Source organism: Aotus nancymaae, unplaced genomic scaffold (assembly GCF_030222135.1).
Source record: "Aotus nancymaae isolate 86718 unplaced genomic scaffold, 86718_ANA_hifiasm-v0.15.2.pri h1tg000025l, whole genome shotgun sequence".
Lineage (NCBI taxonomy): Eukaryota > Metazoa > Chordata > Mammalia > Primates > Aotidae > Aotus > Aotus nancymaae.
Genome location: NW_026988438.1, coordinates 29,642,868 through 29,658,174, shown reverse-complemented (window position 1 = coordinate 29,658,174; position 15,307 = coordinate 29,642,868). Strand labels below are relative to the sequence as shown.

General features: G+C 52.4%; 1 protein-coding gene across 1 annotated transcript in view; it reads left to right on the top strand.

The window, feature by feature from the left end:
• MINDY4 (MINDY lysine 48 deubiquitinase 4) overlaps positions 1-15,307 on the top strand; it is a 128,249-nt gene that overhangs the window by 101,095 nt on the left and 11,847 nt on the right. Inside the window, exons 14-15 of the mRNA XM_012475127.2 lie at positions 7,063-7,126; positions 10,216-10,377. Of these exons, the coding sequence (XP_012330550.2) occupies positions 7,063-7,126; positions 10,216-10,377 (226 nt within the window). The remainder of the gene's footprint in view (positions 1-7,062; positions 7,127-10,215; positions 10,378-15,307) is intronic.

Below are 15,307 nucleotides of genomic sequence, written 5' to 3'. Positions count from 1 at the left end.
GCTACCCGCTCCTTTGTCCCCAGCCCCTTTACAGGGAACCAAATTCTGTCCTGTGTATCTCTGCCTTGCTTCCCCCTCTATGACCCTGCGGAAGACTGAATCTGGAGGCCCAAACTCAGTGAGAGCTGGAGATGGAGGAGAGAGGGAAAGGGCCCTTGCTGCCGTTCTGGGCCTTTGTGGTCTTGTGGCAACCCAAGGGACAGGTCCACAGGCTGGGACCCTTATCTCATTTACAGGTGTGGTAACTTTGAGATGTGAAGGGTCAGTTAGTGGCACAGCTGGCAGCAGCACCTGAGGCTCCTGGCTCTCAGGCTGAGACCCTGTGCCTGCATTGCCTTCCCTGGGCTGTGGGAGGGGATAAGAGGAGCTGCTCAGCTGTGTCTGCCAACTTAGAAGGAGAGGTGGCAAATGAGGCCCCAGATAGGCCCATACCAGCTGGGTGGTTGACCACCTGCTCCCCTTTCCCAGTGCAGCTGGAATGGGCTGGGCTAAAGGAAGCAAACTGCCCAGGTCAGACCCCTAGGCTGCTGAGATGGCAAGTCACAGCCACTGAGCTGTGAGGATAGTCATTCTGCCACAGACACCAAGCCTGAGAGCTGTGTGGAAGGAGGCCTACCTGGCACAGCTGAGAAGGGGGGCCACACCCAGGCCACTGAAAAGCTGGGAGGTCTCTTGACCCTCGGTCCTGAGTGCATCTCCTGTCCCTACCCACTCACCCAGGGACCTTAATTGTTCATGAAGGACCAGGTGCCTTAAGAAAGGGGACAGGCCTCAGAAGGAGGGAGAGATAATTAACCTGCTGGAAGGGTCTCCTGTGCCAGAACAGCCTCAACTGTGTGGGTGGACTGCTCACTTCCACCTGCCTCTTCCAGCTCCTCGAAGCTGTGCCACCAGGGCCTTTCTCACATGCAGTATCACCTGGGGTAGGTGTGGGTAGGCTCATGTCATTTAGGGGCACAGTTGCTGTGCACCTGTGGGGTCTGGAGCCCAGTTCTAGCCCTCAAAGTCCTTGCTGTCTCGAGAGGCAAGACAGGTGTGTGAAAGCAGTTGGTGGGTACCCTTAGGAAGGGGAGGAAGGAAAGGAGAAGAGATGGGGCATTTCTGTCCCTGGGGTGAGTGAGATTATAGAGGAGGTGACATTTAGCAGGGCTTTGAGGGATAAGTGGAGGGTTTTAGCAGGCTTAAATTCCCAGCCAGTGTAAGCAGAAACAAAGCTGCTGACTCCTCCTATCAGAAGCCTGGGCTTTAAGAGCGGCTGCACCCAGGAGCCCAGACATGGTCCATGGGACTGGATGTCTGTCCTTTTGTCTCTTCACTCTTGGCTCCTCTGTCCTAGCTGCATGCTCAGGAGGGTCCTCCTGCACAGTGGGCTCAAGAGGGCCCTTCTCCAGCAGCTCCTCAGCATGCTGGGTGCTGGGTGCCATTCCTGGTGTGATTGCCATGACCAGGCCTGGGCTGCGCCATCACAGGCGTATGGACATGGGCTGTCCCCAGAAGGTAGTCACTGCCCACATAGGGCCACCATGCCTGCTATAAAAAGACAGGGCAGAGTCAGGAAACAAGTGTATCTGCGAACAGGAGAGCAGATGTGGGTTTGGGGTGGACTGGGCCTTCATGGAGGCCCCCCCGCCAGGCTCCTCTCAGTAATAAAGAAAAGAGATCACCAAGCTTTCTGTTCCAGCAAGTGCAGGCAGCACTCAGCAAGAACCAGGTAGGCTAAGGCCACTGGTGGGCGTTCGCAGGGATCAATTGCACAGGGTCTGGTTGGGAGGGAAGGAGCAGGACATGGTGGGTGGGAAGAGGTGGGTGGCAGAAGGCAGCGTGGGAAGGGCTTTGGCCAGCTGCTGCTGAGCCTGGGCCCCTGCTTTCTCCTCTTTCCTTGCAGGTCCCTCTTTCTCCATCCTGCAGAGACTTCCACCAACTCTCCCCCTGCCTCCCGGGCTCCCATTCTAGCCCTCTCCTCTCACGCTTAGAGAATGGAAACAACTTTGACCCTGTGGCCTGTGGGGCCCTCTGCAGTTTGCAAGACCTGGTATGGTCTAGTCCCTTATTGCAACAGCCCTTTGAGGTAGTTATTGTTATCCCTGTCAGGGGTGACACATCGGAGGCTCAGAAATGGAAAGCGGTTTCCCAAAGGTCACACAGTGCAGGTGGCAGAAGGGGCCTGGCACCCATTGGTTCTGACTCATCGTCTACTCCCTCTTGGCCTTCCTGGGAAAACAGTGGATATCCGCTGTGTCCAAATCCTCTTCAGATGTTCCCAGCTCCACTTCAACTGCTTGGAGGCCTCGGTTTATTCTGGGTTCTTGGCCGTGATATGCGTGGCTGAGATGGCAGGAATCATGACCTCTTGGCCATTGTTTGTTTTGTTTTGTTTTTTGTTATTATCGTTGTTATAGTAGGAAAAAGGAAGTGACATTTACCAAATGCCAGATGCTTTATATAGTTCATCTCATTCAGTTCTCGCAGCAGTCTTTAATAGAAGGAGGCATCATCATACCTATTTTGCAGATGGGGAAACTGAGGCTCAGAGAGGGAAATAACTGGTAAGCGGCAGTAATTGGATTTGATGAGAGCCCTCTGACTTTAGAGCCCAAGTTCTCTTGGTTGTACCACAGCTGCCCTTACACTATTGATATTGTCCTTAAAAGTCAATGTAAGTCCCACCAAAGGGCTGTTATCTCTGGAGGTCACTGCTGGTTGGTGGGGTAAGTGTGGTCGAGGGTCAGTTTCTGGGAGGGGCAAGCAGGAGCTGGCCTGGTGGGACAGAGTTCCTCCAGGGTCCAGTGCCCTAGTGGTCAGGTGGAGGGGGGATGGCTGGTTGGGTCCCCCTAGTGTAAGTACTGCCTACTTCAGGCTTGATGTTTTCGATAGAGTCATGGACCAGGCACACTTGTGTACATCCCAGGAGGCCCCTAGAGATTTCTTACTCTAGTCCTCTGGTTTTCTAAGCAAAGACACAAGCTGAGAGACAGGTCAGGACACGCCTGAGGTCACTTGCCAGTCAGGGGCCAAGTGGATGCTGGTGTTAGGTGAATGGCTGTGGCTGTAGGCTGGGACCATGGTCTCTAGGCCACTTGGACTTATTTGCCTTCTTATTCAGAAACTTTTTTTTACCACATGCCCAGATTCACACAGGGAGGCTTTTAGCTGAAGGGACAAGCTTTGCCTGAGCCAGCAATGGTGGGGCTTTGGGACTCCAGGGCTTGCTCAGAGCTGGCTGGCCTGGCTGATCGCCCCACATTTCAGGCCACAGCAGACACTCTGTGATGTTGGTACTGGGGACAGAGTCCTGGTCCTGCCTACTCTGTGTGACCATACAACCACAAGTCCTTTTTACTGACCAGGCCTCTGTTTCACCATCAGTAAAACAGAGATGGTGGTCTTACCCTCCTGGCCTTACAAAGCTTTTGAGAGAAAGATGCATTTAAAGGTGCTTGAGACTGTGCACATTGGAGGCTCATGCATTGTGCAGTCTGCTCAGTGGCAGAGCCTCTTCGTCTGGGATGTATGGACAGGGCAGGTGGAAAAGGGAAGCAGAGGGCCCTGAGTTTGAGCTGACATGTGTCACTAACTCGGAGCCAGTTGTCTTCTCTCTCTGGGCATTCATCTTACCTTCTGCAACATTCTGAGCCTTGCAAACTCTCCCAGCCCTGATGTCCCCTTTGTTCTGTTTCTTGATACAGCATAGTGTCTCAGGGACCTTGTGATGGTGGATAGAGTTGGGAGGTTTGGTCCTTGCTGGGATCCTGGGCAAAGCTCTCTATTCCTCCTCCTCCTCTGTCTTTCGGTGATGCAGGCACCCCCGGAGGCTGGGTTGTCATCTCAGACCCTTGTTTCAGGGTTCTGACTCTTTGCCCCCAGAATACTGCAGAGATTGGTGTCAGGGCAGCCAGGGCCAAGCCTGTTCTGTTCTCTGTTCTGAGTTTCCACCCACTGGTCAAGCCCACCCTTCCCTTGTGCTTATTGGATTGAAGTCCCAGCAAGCTCTGCTCCCTGGAGGGGCTCCCAGTGTAGGATGGCTTCCATTTCATCTGGTCCTGGGCCCTCCTGGTTCCTCAGGCTCTGTAGGATTCTCTGAGGGCTCAGGGTCATCCAGCCCCCAGGAGGACATGGAAGAGACAGCTGCCCATTAGACTGGATGGTTAAGTCAGTCCTAGGTAAGGGACAGTCACAGCTGTGGCTCAGGTGGCCCCTGCTCCTACGATGCTGCATGTTCTTGGAGACCCAGGGGCTGATAGAGGAGGAGAAGGATGGGATGAGCCCCTACACTGCCTTCAGCCCCTATGTTTCGTATAATGGGTTTCTGCCTGTAAGCTTTCATTTGAAGAAGGGGCTTTGAATCTAAAAAGATGTTGGTGGCCACTTGTGTTGGTTTCCTAGGGCTGCCATAACGACAGACATCCGTGTCTCACAGCCCTAGCGGCGAGAAGTCCAAGATCAAGGTGGCATAGAGTTGGTTCCTTGTCAGACCTCTCTCCCGGGCTTGCAGGTGGCCACTTCAGCACTGTGTCCTCACTTCACCTTAGCCCTGCGAGTGTGCATCTTTGGTGTCCCTCTGTGTATCCAAATTTCCTCCTCTTCCAAGTCAGATTGGATTAGGGCCCACCCTAATGGCCTCGTTTTAACTTAGGCACCCCTTGAAAGGCTCTGTTTCCAAATACACATTCTGAGGTGCTGGAGGTTAGGACTTCAGCGTACAAATATTACACCTCTCATCTTGTCCAAGCCCCTCGTGCTACAGGAGGGGAGGCTGAGACCACACAACAGGCTGGGGCTAGCTATGTGAATTATCTTCTCTCCGGGCAAAGCTGAGTGTGTTGTGCCTCTGTTTAAGGACTCCTCACACTCAGCTCTCCAGAGAATTCTCCTAGAGGGAGGTCTGGACATCTAGATTTGCCAAAGTTGTAAGTCTCTTAAACCATAAGCCACTCTTTGGCGTCTCTCGAATGCCCTGATGTGAAATGCAGATGTTCCTCCCTTTTAAGATTCCAGTGCACTGCTGAATTTCCCATCGTGTTTGCACCTAAGGATGCAATTACCATTTCCTCCCATTGTGCTTTCTGCCTGTCCCCCTGCTCCCCAGCTGACGCACACTCTCGAGCCCGCTGGGTGAGCACGAGGCTGTGAGCTTATGAAGATCGGACTGCTTCTGAAAGCGCCGGGTGGCGTGGGGCCAGTGATGCTTATCGGCTCCCCCCCAGGACTCCTTTGAGGTTATTTTCTTCTCTTCAGAAGATGCTTGTATAAGCTGCGGAGAGCATTTCCATCAATTCTTCTGCCTGAGTTAGTGCCAGCGGAGCACTATGCTCCGCTGTGAATCACTCCCAGCTGGCTCCTTCCCAGGCCTGCTGGGCTCTGTGGTGGGTGAGCCTCGACCACCCTTCCCAGAAGACTCCCAAGCCTTACTGGTTCTCTGCAAGTCCCTGCAAGGGTAACCCCAGCTCATCTTCTCATGTGGGCCACAAACCTTCCGTGTTTGGCCATGGTTATTAAATACCACAAACAAGTGTTTTCTCCAAGTATTATGGAACTGACTTCTTAAACTTGTTTCAGAAGGAAACAGAGACCAGGGCGTGTATGTTAGACTTGTAGGCTTATGGCAGATCTTAGATTTAAAGCATAAATTGAGACCAAGATTCTCTTCTCTTCCTTTGAAAGGAAAAAATGAATGTTCTGATTGCTAAGCCCTTCGTACTCCTGGGTCGCCTCTCTGTCTTATACCTGGCCTTTCTCTTTGAGGTGTGGTTGAAGGAATGGGGCAGGCCCTGGACACAGTGCTGGGTAGCTGTGTGTGCCCCTGGGTCAAGTGTGCCCCTCAGGGTCATGTGTTCCCCCAGGGTTAAGTGTGACCCTAGGGCTGCGTGTGACCCCAGGGTCATGTGTACCCCCCAGGGCTGTGTGTGACCCCCAGGGTCATGTGCAGAAGTAGAGGGGACAGGCCTGGGACCCAGGCTGCCTGGCTTCACCTTGACCCCTAGAGCCAGCTTCTCTGCACTTCTTCCCACATCTGTAAAGTGGAGACAGGAATTCCTACTTCACCTGGGGCTGGGGGTTGAAATTGCTGCCTGCTGAGCAATGAGTAGATAGCAGCCCCTTCCCTGTGTGCTCCTTACAGGGCTCTGTTCAACAGGGTTTTCATCTTCTAGAAGGATTTACCTTGGGTGGCTAAAAGGAACGATGTCTTAATGGTGGGCTTCCTAGCTTGACAGCAAGCTGGGAAGGCAGGTGGAGACTTGGGAGAGTTTTCTGCCTGGCGTGCCACAGGCTTCTGCTTACCGGGATACTGAATTGTTCTGGTCCCTAGCAGTGCTCAGCCCCTTTGTTTCAGTTTGGGGAATGTCTTTGGCAAAGGGGCTTTTCACCTCGTACCTTTTGAGGGACCCCATTCTGAGGGTGGAACCACAGTGGTACCATGGGTTGAGAGCACAGGCCTCAGAGCCTGGCTGCCCGAGTTTCCCACTGGCCCTATTGCCCACAAGCCGAGCAGCCTTGAGCAGGGCAGTCCCTTATCTGAGCCTTGGTTTCCTCAAAACGTTTTAGGGAGTACTGTGCCTGTGGTGTGTGGTGCAGGAGCTGTGCTCAGGTGGTGCTGACTGTTACTCTAGAACTCAAGGAGACATTAGAGTCCCTTCCTCCCATTTCATAGGCTGGCAGACTGAGGCTCAGAGGCGGAAGAGGATTCCTCAGTCTCCACCATTGGTAGTGACAGTTGGGATGTGATTTCAGGACACGGGACTCCAAACCCAGGGTCCTTTCTTCTGTGTCATGCTTCAGTCACTGTTCTCTGGCATAGGCGGAGCCCTGGTGAGGCTGGAATGGAGGCTATTGCCCAGAGAACACAGTGAGCTCTACACGAAGAGGCCTGGGCTCTACTCCATGCCTTCTGGGTGGGAGCCTCCTCCACGAAGGGCAACAGAACACAGAGCGCTCAGATTCTCACCAAATCTGGAATCCTGGGTCTTAGTGTGGAACCCAAGGGGAGCGCCTGGAAACTCAGTGAGATTTGCAACCTGGGTCAGGCAGAGCTGTGCTAACAACACTTCTTCTTGTGTTTTTCAGCATCCGCCAGGACTTCGATGTCCCCACCAGCCACCTGATTGGAGCACATGGCTACTGTACACAGGTCAGGGGGTGCTGTGGGGCCCAGCTGGTTCTTCCCTTCCTCTGTTCCCCAGAGGGGGAGGTGTCCTTCCCGCTCCTCTTGCCCAAGAAAGAGGCAAGTCTTCTTGCCTCTGCCAGCACTCTCCAAGCAGCTTTCACATGCCCACCTCTGCTGGGTCTCCCTGTCATGTAATGGAGACCTAGAAAGGCTGAGTGCAGACCAAAGTTCTGCGTAGCCCAGAGCCCAGGACACAGGGAGTGATGTCTTAGGCATGGGCCAGGAGACTCTGGGTCTAGTTAGGGAGATGGTGGCACTGGCACCTTCTACGTTTGCACAAGGTATTGTCTTTATAACCACCCTTCCCTCTGCATCTTTGCACAGGGGTCCTCAATGGATCTCCTGGGGGCAGAGAAGACCCTGAGCACAGTTGCTTGTCATCGATCCTCTCAGTCACCCAGGTGACACCAGGGAAGGGACCTTTTCAAGATGCTACCTAGTGAGCATCAAAACTGGGAGCTCAGTTCTACACCTGGCTTCTATCCATGCCTTTTTTCCCTGTGATGAGGCCTCCCAGAGTGGCCACATAGGCCACAATAAAATCTGGCTCTCAGCACATGGGGAACCACAATGCATAGCGTAGACAGGCTAGACAGAGCTGTATATCTTCTGGGGCCAACTGAGGACTCAGTTGTCCTGGGGGTCCTGGCTCACTTGCACCCAGCTCTGGAAACCTACCTGGGCACCATAAAAGGCAAGCTTGGGACCTGTGGTTTGTCCAGGGCACCCAGAGAGGGACGTTGGGGTTGACTGTTGCCCACCACCCTAGAGGAAGACCTCACGGGGAGTGGCTGTTCTTCTGGCTGCTTGGGATGGCCCCACTCTCACTCTGGGCACCTGCCTGCCCCATGGGAACTTCCACTTTTCTGGGGCAGAGAAGGATGCTGCCCAGGGGTGGGCAGTCAAGCAGGGTGGAGAGGATCCCAGGTCAGAGTCTAGGGCTGGGTTCCAAGCCCTGTTCTCTGTTTTCACTCACAGAATGAGCTGGGACAGTCTTTTTCTCCTCCTGTGCATCAGTTTCCTCATTTGTACAAGAGGCATTTGGACTTGACCAGGGCTTCTTACACTTTGATGTGAATGCATCCCCTGCGGGTCTTGTTGAAGAGCAGACTCAGACGTAGTGGGTCTGGGCTGGGGCCTGAGATTCTGAATTTCTAACAGGCTCCCCAGGGAGGGTGATTCTGCTGGTCCACAGACCACACCAAGTAGGAAGGGACTGCTAAGCTTTGCCGTTGTGTGATTTTTGAGTCTAGGAGGCCTGATGCTCTTTCTCCTCCATCTCAAGAAGGCTTCCTGCTGTGAGGATGGTTTTAGACACAGATCAGGGAGCAGGGGCTTTTATTCCCCTTGAAAAACCAGGTGGGAAAACTTGAACTTGCCTGAAAAAGGCTGTGCCTTTCTCAGCAGCTGCTGCCCCTGAGGTGCAGTATTTTACAGCAGACATTTCCTCCAAATTCTTGTGTCTCGTTTCCTCTGCAAGGACACAATAAGGTCCCTTTGGTAGCTCCCTCCAACGAGGGTCCCTCTGCGGCCATCAGAGGAGGCTACTTTTACTCTCACTGGGGCAGGGGTGTTGGTGTTAACTGAGGAATTTTTTTAACCCTCAATGTCATTTTCACAATTCAGGGGAAAACACCTCTATAAATGCTGCCTTCCAGAGTTTACGCTGGGCAAGGGCTGTTCTGGCCATTCCTACGTGCTCCACCTTGGGAGTGATGCCTGCCTGCTTGCCTCACAGGCAGCGCCAGCCCCGGCAGAAGGTGGATGACACAGAAACCTGCCTGCCCTAGCAGTGGGGCTAGGCTCACTCAAATTCCTCCTCAGCAGGCCCTTAGAGGCCACCCTTCATCTTGAATCTGTGCCCAGGCAGAGGACAACAAGGTTGGGGAAGAGGGAAGTGACATGGGACAGAGAGAGCCAGATGTGGGCTGAAGCTCAGCCCTGGCACTAATGGAATGTATGGCTTGGGTAACCCGCCTGTGAGCCTCAGTTTCTCCATTCCTAACAGGAGATTGGACCCCTGGTTACCCTGCATAAAGAAGGGGCCTTGCAGCCATATTGGTACACCAAAATGTGGGAGGCATGGGTTGCAGGTGACTGCCAGAGAAATGTTGCTCCACATGTCACTGTCTCTAAGTTCCAGGGTTGGCAAGCTTGTTGGCTTGCCAGGTGGGTGGTGTGAGTCACAGGGCCACCCAGTGCCTCATGCCACTTAGCAAGATGATGGCAGAGACAGAGCTAGAACTCAGACTTGGGCTTCCTGCTTCCACCTCTCTGCTTCTGTTCTTGTTGCCTACTGATGTATCTTCCTCGGCTCTCCCTACTCCGTTAAAAGCCCGTCACTGATGAAGTCCAAACAAGGCCTGGAGTTTAGTTATTGGTACTGCATCATGGTCAGTTTCCTGGTTGAGATAATGTGCTCTGGTTATGTAAGATGTTATCGTTGGGGGAAGCTGGGTGAAGGGTACACAGGAACTCTCTGTACTATTTTTACAACTTCTTTTGAGTCTAAAATTATTTCAAAATAAAAAGGTTTCTTTAAAAAATAACATCGTTTAAGACTCACCCAAATGTCACTTCTCCAGAAAGCTGCCCTGACTCGGTCATGTGGCCTCATGTTCTTCTGGCTCCAGAGTACTCCTTGGATACATTTTTACAGCCCCAGCTACATCCTGCATTGTGAGTCAGTGTGCAGGCATGTACCTGGCTCCCCAGTCTAGACCCAAAGCCCAGGTCAAGAACCATGTCTCATCCTCTCACCAGTGCCCCCAGTAGCCGACAGCATAGGACAGGGTCTTATGAATGGTTGGCACTCAATGAGTGCTTGCGGAATAAAGATGAATGGGTGCCTGGAGTTACCTTGATGAGAAAATTTGGCACCTTTCCTACAGGGCTTGTGGGGAAATTGAAGTCACAGACTCCTCTGCTCTAGGGCTCTTCCCCTCCTTGCTTTCCTTCCTTCTCCACCCTTTTTCTCTTTCCCCAGTCTTCTCTTCACCCTTTCAGTAACTGATTCAGTCTTGATCATCCTTTCCCCTTTCTCTCATCTATAGGAACTTGTCAATCTGCTCCTGACTGGGAAAGCTGTGTCCAACGTTTTCAATGACATGGTGGAGCTGGATTCTGGAGATGGGAACATCACGCTTCTCAGAGGGATTGCTGCACGCAGCGATATTGGCTTCTTATCTCTCTTTGAGCATTACAATGTGTGCCAGGTACCCAGATGCTCATGTTCACCACAAATAGGGGAGCCTGGCTCCCTGGAGCAATGAGAAGGAGGGAAGCAGGGAAGGAAAGCTGGACTCCACTTCTCAGAGGTCCAATTGGAATCACAGAGGGCTTGGGAAGAGGAACAGCTCCTCTGCTGTGGCTACAAGCCTGTAATTCAAACTTAAAGGAAGCTGATACCGTGTTCCGGGGAAGATTGTTTGAAAAGGACTTTGGGGTATTTCTACTGTGATTGTGGGTCACAGTCGCTGCGGCTGGTGTCTGTGTGGTAGGGGAGTCTTCACAAGGGACAGGAACTTGAGGTCTTAGGCTTTGTGTTAGTTTCCCAGGGCCGCCTAACAAAGTACCACAGACTTGGTGGCTGGAAACAACAGAAACTTACTGTCTCACAGTTCTGGAGGCTGCAAGTCCAAGATCAGGGTGCCAGAAAGGCCATGCTCCCTCCAAAACCCATAAGGAGAATCCTTCCTTGTGTCTTCTAGCTTTTGGTGTTTTCTGCCAATCCTTGGCATTCTTTGGCATATAGTGATGCTTATGTAGACGTAAGACTCCAGTCTCGGCCTCCATCCATCATCACAGGGCTGCCTTCTCCCTGTATGTCTTTTATTATACAGACCTCAGTCATATTGGAATTAGGGGCCCACCCGATTCCGGTATGACCTCGTCTTAACTAATCATGTCTGCAACAACGCTGTGTCCAAATACAGTCACATTCTGAGGTACTGGGGGCTAGGATTCAACATACCTTTTTGGAGGCACAGTTCAACCCACAGCAGGCCTCATGCATCCTGTTTGCTAGCTTGCAATCCCTCTGCATCATGCACTGTCACCGCAGCCAGGGGCTCAGAAAGGGCTGGGCCCCCAGGTGAAGCTGGACAGGGCATGGGTGACTGTACCTCTGGGGAATGTGGCCAGGGGCTGAGGGGGGCCAGGCAGAGGAGCACTGGACATTCTTGTTCCAGCTGCCACGGAACCTTTCTCTGAGCGTTGCTTTCCATGATGTCAAAGTCCATAGTTCTGTGGTTGATTAAATGGGAAGGGTTGTCCTGAGTACTTTCAGAGCACACCCAGGGTCTGGTGCTCTGAAAGTATGTCAGGAGCTCTTTTCATGGTGGCCACCCCCTGCAGAGATTCTTGGAGTGTCTGGATGAGGCCTCATACACCACATATTCTCAGAACCAGGACACAGAGATTGACTCAACAGGGCCATGCAGATAGCACCAGGCAATTCTACCCTGGATTTGCAGGGTGCAAAAAGACTGTGGTTCAAAGCCGGGGCTCAGTTTTACCCACCCTTCCCACATGACCACTTGTTGAGGTGTGCTGTGTCTTACTAATGAACCACATGGTGCAGTCCCCTCCCCAGATCTCCTCTCTGGGTGATACCCCTAGCACGCCAAAAGCAGACTTGTGGGTCCTAAAGACTTGGGGGAGAAAAGAATGAGAGTGGCTGCTTCCCGACCTTGCTGGTGTCAAGAGGGAGCCCAGGAATGTGGCTGGTGAGAAGCACCAGGGCTCTCAATTACCAGACCCTGGATGTGCTCTGAAAGTATTCAGCTCGAAATTCCACGGGCCAGGAGAGGTAACCTTGGCCAGGCTCATGGAATTCCCAGACTCACCATGAGCTCTGGTTTCATTCTTGGGTTGAGGGTGTTGGTCAAAGAGTAAACTATTTTCCTGTGGTCTATAGACGGTACTTGATGGGAAAACCAGTTGGGTTTAATAATTCCTTCCCTTGGAATAAAATGACTGTTGAAGAAATTCAGGCCCTGCAACCATCTCCCCTCCTCATGGGCTTCTTGGATCTGTGTAGACCCTCTGCTGTTCTGTGCTCAGCTGAGGACTGGGAGTTTTGTTTCCCTGCAGCAGGAGGATGCTTTCCTCCTCTGCCTTACAACGGCAAGCTTGCGAAGGACGGAGCCCTGGCCTCCTCTCCTCCATGAACTTACTGAGGGCTGGGCCTCAACCCCTGCCTTCCACTGAAGGCTCAGGCCAGGCCCAGCAGCTCTTCTTTTTTTTTTTTTTTTTTTTGAGACAGGTTCTCACTCTGTCACCCAGGCTGGAGTGCAGTGGCACGATCTCAGCTCCCTACAACCTCTGCCTCCTGGGTTCAAGCGAGTCTCCTGCCTCAGCCTCCACGCCGAGCTTTTTGTATTTTTTTATTTTTATTTTTAGTAGAGATGGGGTTTCACCATATTGGCCAGGCTGGTCTTGAACTCCTGACCTCAAGTGATCTACCCACCTCAGCCTCCCAAAATGCTAGGATTACAGACATAAGCCACCGCGTCTGGCCCCTTTCAACTCTTCTTCAACACCACCTTCCATCCCTTATGTCCCCAAGTCCCTTGGGCCCTACACAGTGGTCACAGAAGGAGTCTAGGGGGGTTCAGTACCCCAGTCCGGATCTGTACTCAGAGCCAGGGCCCCTGCTCTGGCCTGGCCTGGCCCTCTCCTCAGGCAGCACAGACACAGCCAAGGGGAAGATTGGCATTTGGAACAGCCTGGGCTGTGACGTCCATGGTGTTCACTCACTAGCAGGTGAAGCCCTCCTGCTTGCAGCCTGTCTCCAGGCTTCTCACTGCAGCCTGGGGTCCTGGGGCCCTCACTGAGGATGTGAGAGAAGGAGAAGGTCCTATCTAAAAGTGAATTGCTCAGATGACCCATACTTGGGGTGTACCTGGGGGAAACATGAAACTCTGGGCTCGAGAAACTCACCCCAGCCGTAAGTAACTGGCCTCCTGCCCTGGCCTGGCTGTGTCCTATGGGACCTCCATGGGCTATCTGTGACCCCACCAGGTCTTGCCCGTCTGACTTCCGGCTCCCTCCCTCAGTCCCACAACTGGCCCAGGACAAGGCTTAGCAGTGAGGGTTGGACTGCATTCTAGCTGCAGTTGGAGGCCAAGCCCCTCCAGGCTAATGGTCATGGTGGTTATGGGGGATTGACAGTCCAAGAGGGATGAGGTGGGATGGGGAGTTTAGCCTCAGAACTTCTTTCATGACCTGCAAGGCATGTTCATTGCTGTCTTCATGAAGGAACCCAAAGGAAAATAGCTTGGCAGGCAGAGTTTAGAAGGGTCCATCCTCCTCCCACCTTCTCCAGCCCAGAGATGGGCACCATGCACCCATTTCCTCAGCCAGGAGCACATCCACTCCATCAGGAGGACATGTGCCTCCCCCGAAGTCATTTCTTAAGCCTGTCCACTTTCACCTGGTCAGAGCCACCGGCATCGCTGATTTCGACACCTGTGACAGCCAGGCTGAATTTAGCTCCTTTCCCCACTGATTTCCGCCTTTCCAGTCTGTCCCTTCACTGAAGCCAGTGTGATCTTTAAAAATATGGACACGATCATATCATATTCTCTGGACCCTCAGTGGTTTTCCAGTCCTCTAAGACTGTTGTGAGCTGAACTATGTCTCCCCAAAATTCCTGTGTTGAAATCCTGACCCCCATTACCTCAGAATGTATTAATAACTGTATTTGGAGAAAAGGCCTTTAAGGAAATGATTAAGGTAAAATGAGGTCACTAGGGTGGGTCCCAATGCAGTATGGCTGGTATCCTCCTAAGCAGAGGAGGTTAGGACACAGGCTCACACAACAGGAAGGCCTTGTGAAGGAAGGCATGGAGTAGGCAGCCATCTGCTAGCCCGGGAGCAAGGCCTTAAGAAACAAACCTGGTGACATCTTGGACCTCCAGCCTCCAGAACTGTGAGACAATAAATGTCTGCTGTTTATGCCACCCAGTCCGTGGTATTTGTTATGGCAGCCTGAGCAGACTAATGCGAAAACTAAAATCCAAAACTTCCCACCAGCCCCAAGGCCCTGCCAGAGCTGCACCTGCTTTCCTCTCCTGACTCAGCCTGTGCCACTCTGGGGCTTCTCTCAGCCTCTCTCCCACCTCCGGTCCTTTGCACATGCTGCACCCTCCACCTGCCTAGCTTTACCCTCTCATCGTTTTGACTTAAACGTTACTTCCTAAAAGGCAGCCTTTCCTGCTCTCATAACCCCATCTAAGTAGGGGGTACCTCTCATTGTCCCCTCCATATCTTGTCAGGCACCATCAGGGCATCTTGATTCTTTCCTTCATAGGCCTCTGGATTTTAAGCATCACATTTCATCACCTTTAAGATGCAAACTTTCCCACATTTGAGCATTTCTGAAATGTTGATGCGTTATTACAGTTGATGGTGTGTCAGACTTTGACACACCTACTTTTTCTTTCTTACTTAGTGATACAAAAATAATCATGGTGAATCTGAGGGCATCTTGGACTCACTGAGGTGCTGTGGAAATGTCTGAGTTTGATTATTTAATTACTGTGTCACCCCCTTCTATCCGGTAAGCTCCCTAAGGACAGCACTGTGCTTGCTTCCATTAGCACTGTATCTCCACTGCTCTCCTTAGAAATGACACACCATAGCTCTATGCAGTAAATGCTGATCCTTTTAAGTGAGTGCTTCTAACCTGGCTGTCCATGGATGGCTTTGGGCCATTCACAACCCCCACCCCAGAAGATGAAGTAATCCGTAATAGTGCTACATGTTCACTCACCAGGAGAAAGCCTCAGACTGTGCTGTAGGAAATGTGGCCCGCCCCTGGCAACCCGGACCTCACGTCAAGCCTTTGGTTACCCAGGAATTCAAAGGCAGTGAATTTCATCTCTGGAAAATGTCACCCACTTAGAAAGAGGCTCCTGAATGAGGAAACTCATTTATAAACTCTCTGGGCAGCTTTTTCCCCTTAATCTCTTGACTGTTATTGCTGCGCTTTTGCCCCTCTGTTGGAAAATTCAGGGTGGCTGATTATGCAAAGGCCTGCTCCCTGGTTGGCTTCTGGGCTCTCTCCCTGCCCTGAATGAACGCTGGGTCCCTGTGTCAGGGTTCCCCGTTCCTGGCGATGCTCTCACCAGAAAAGCCTCT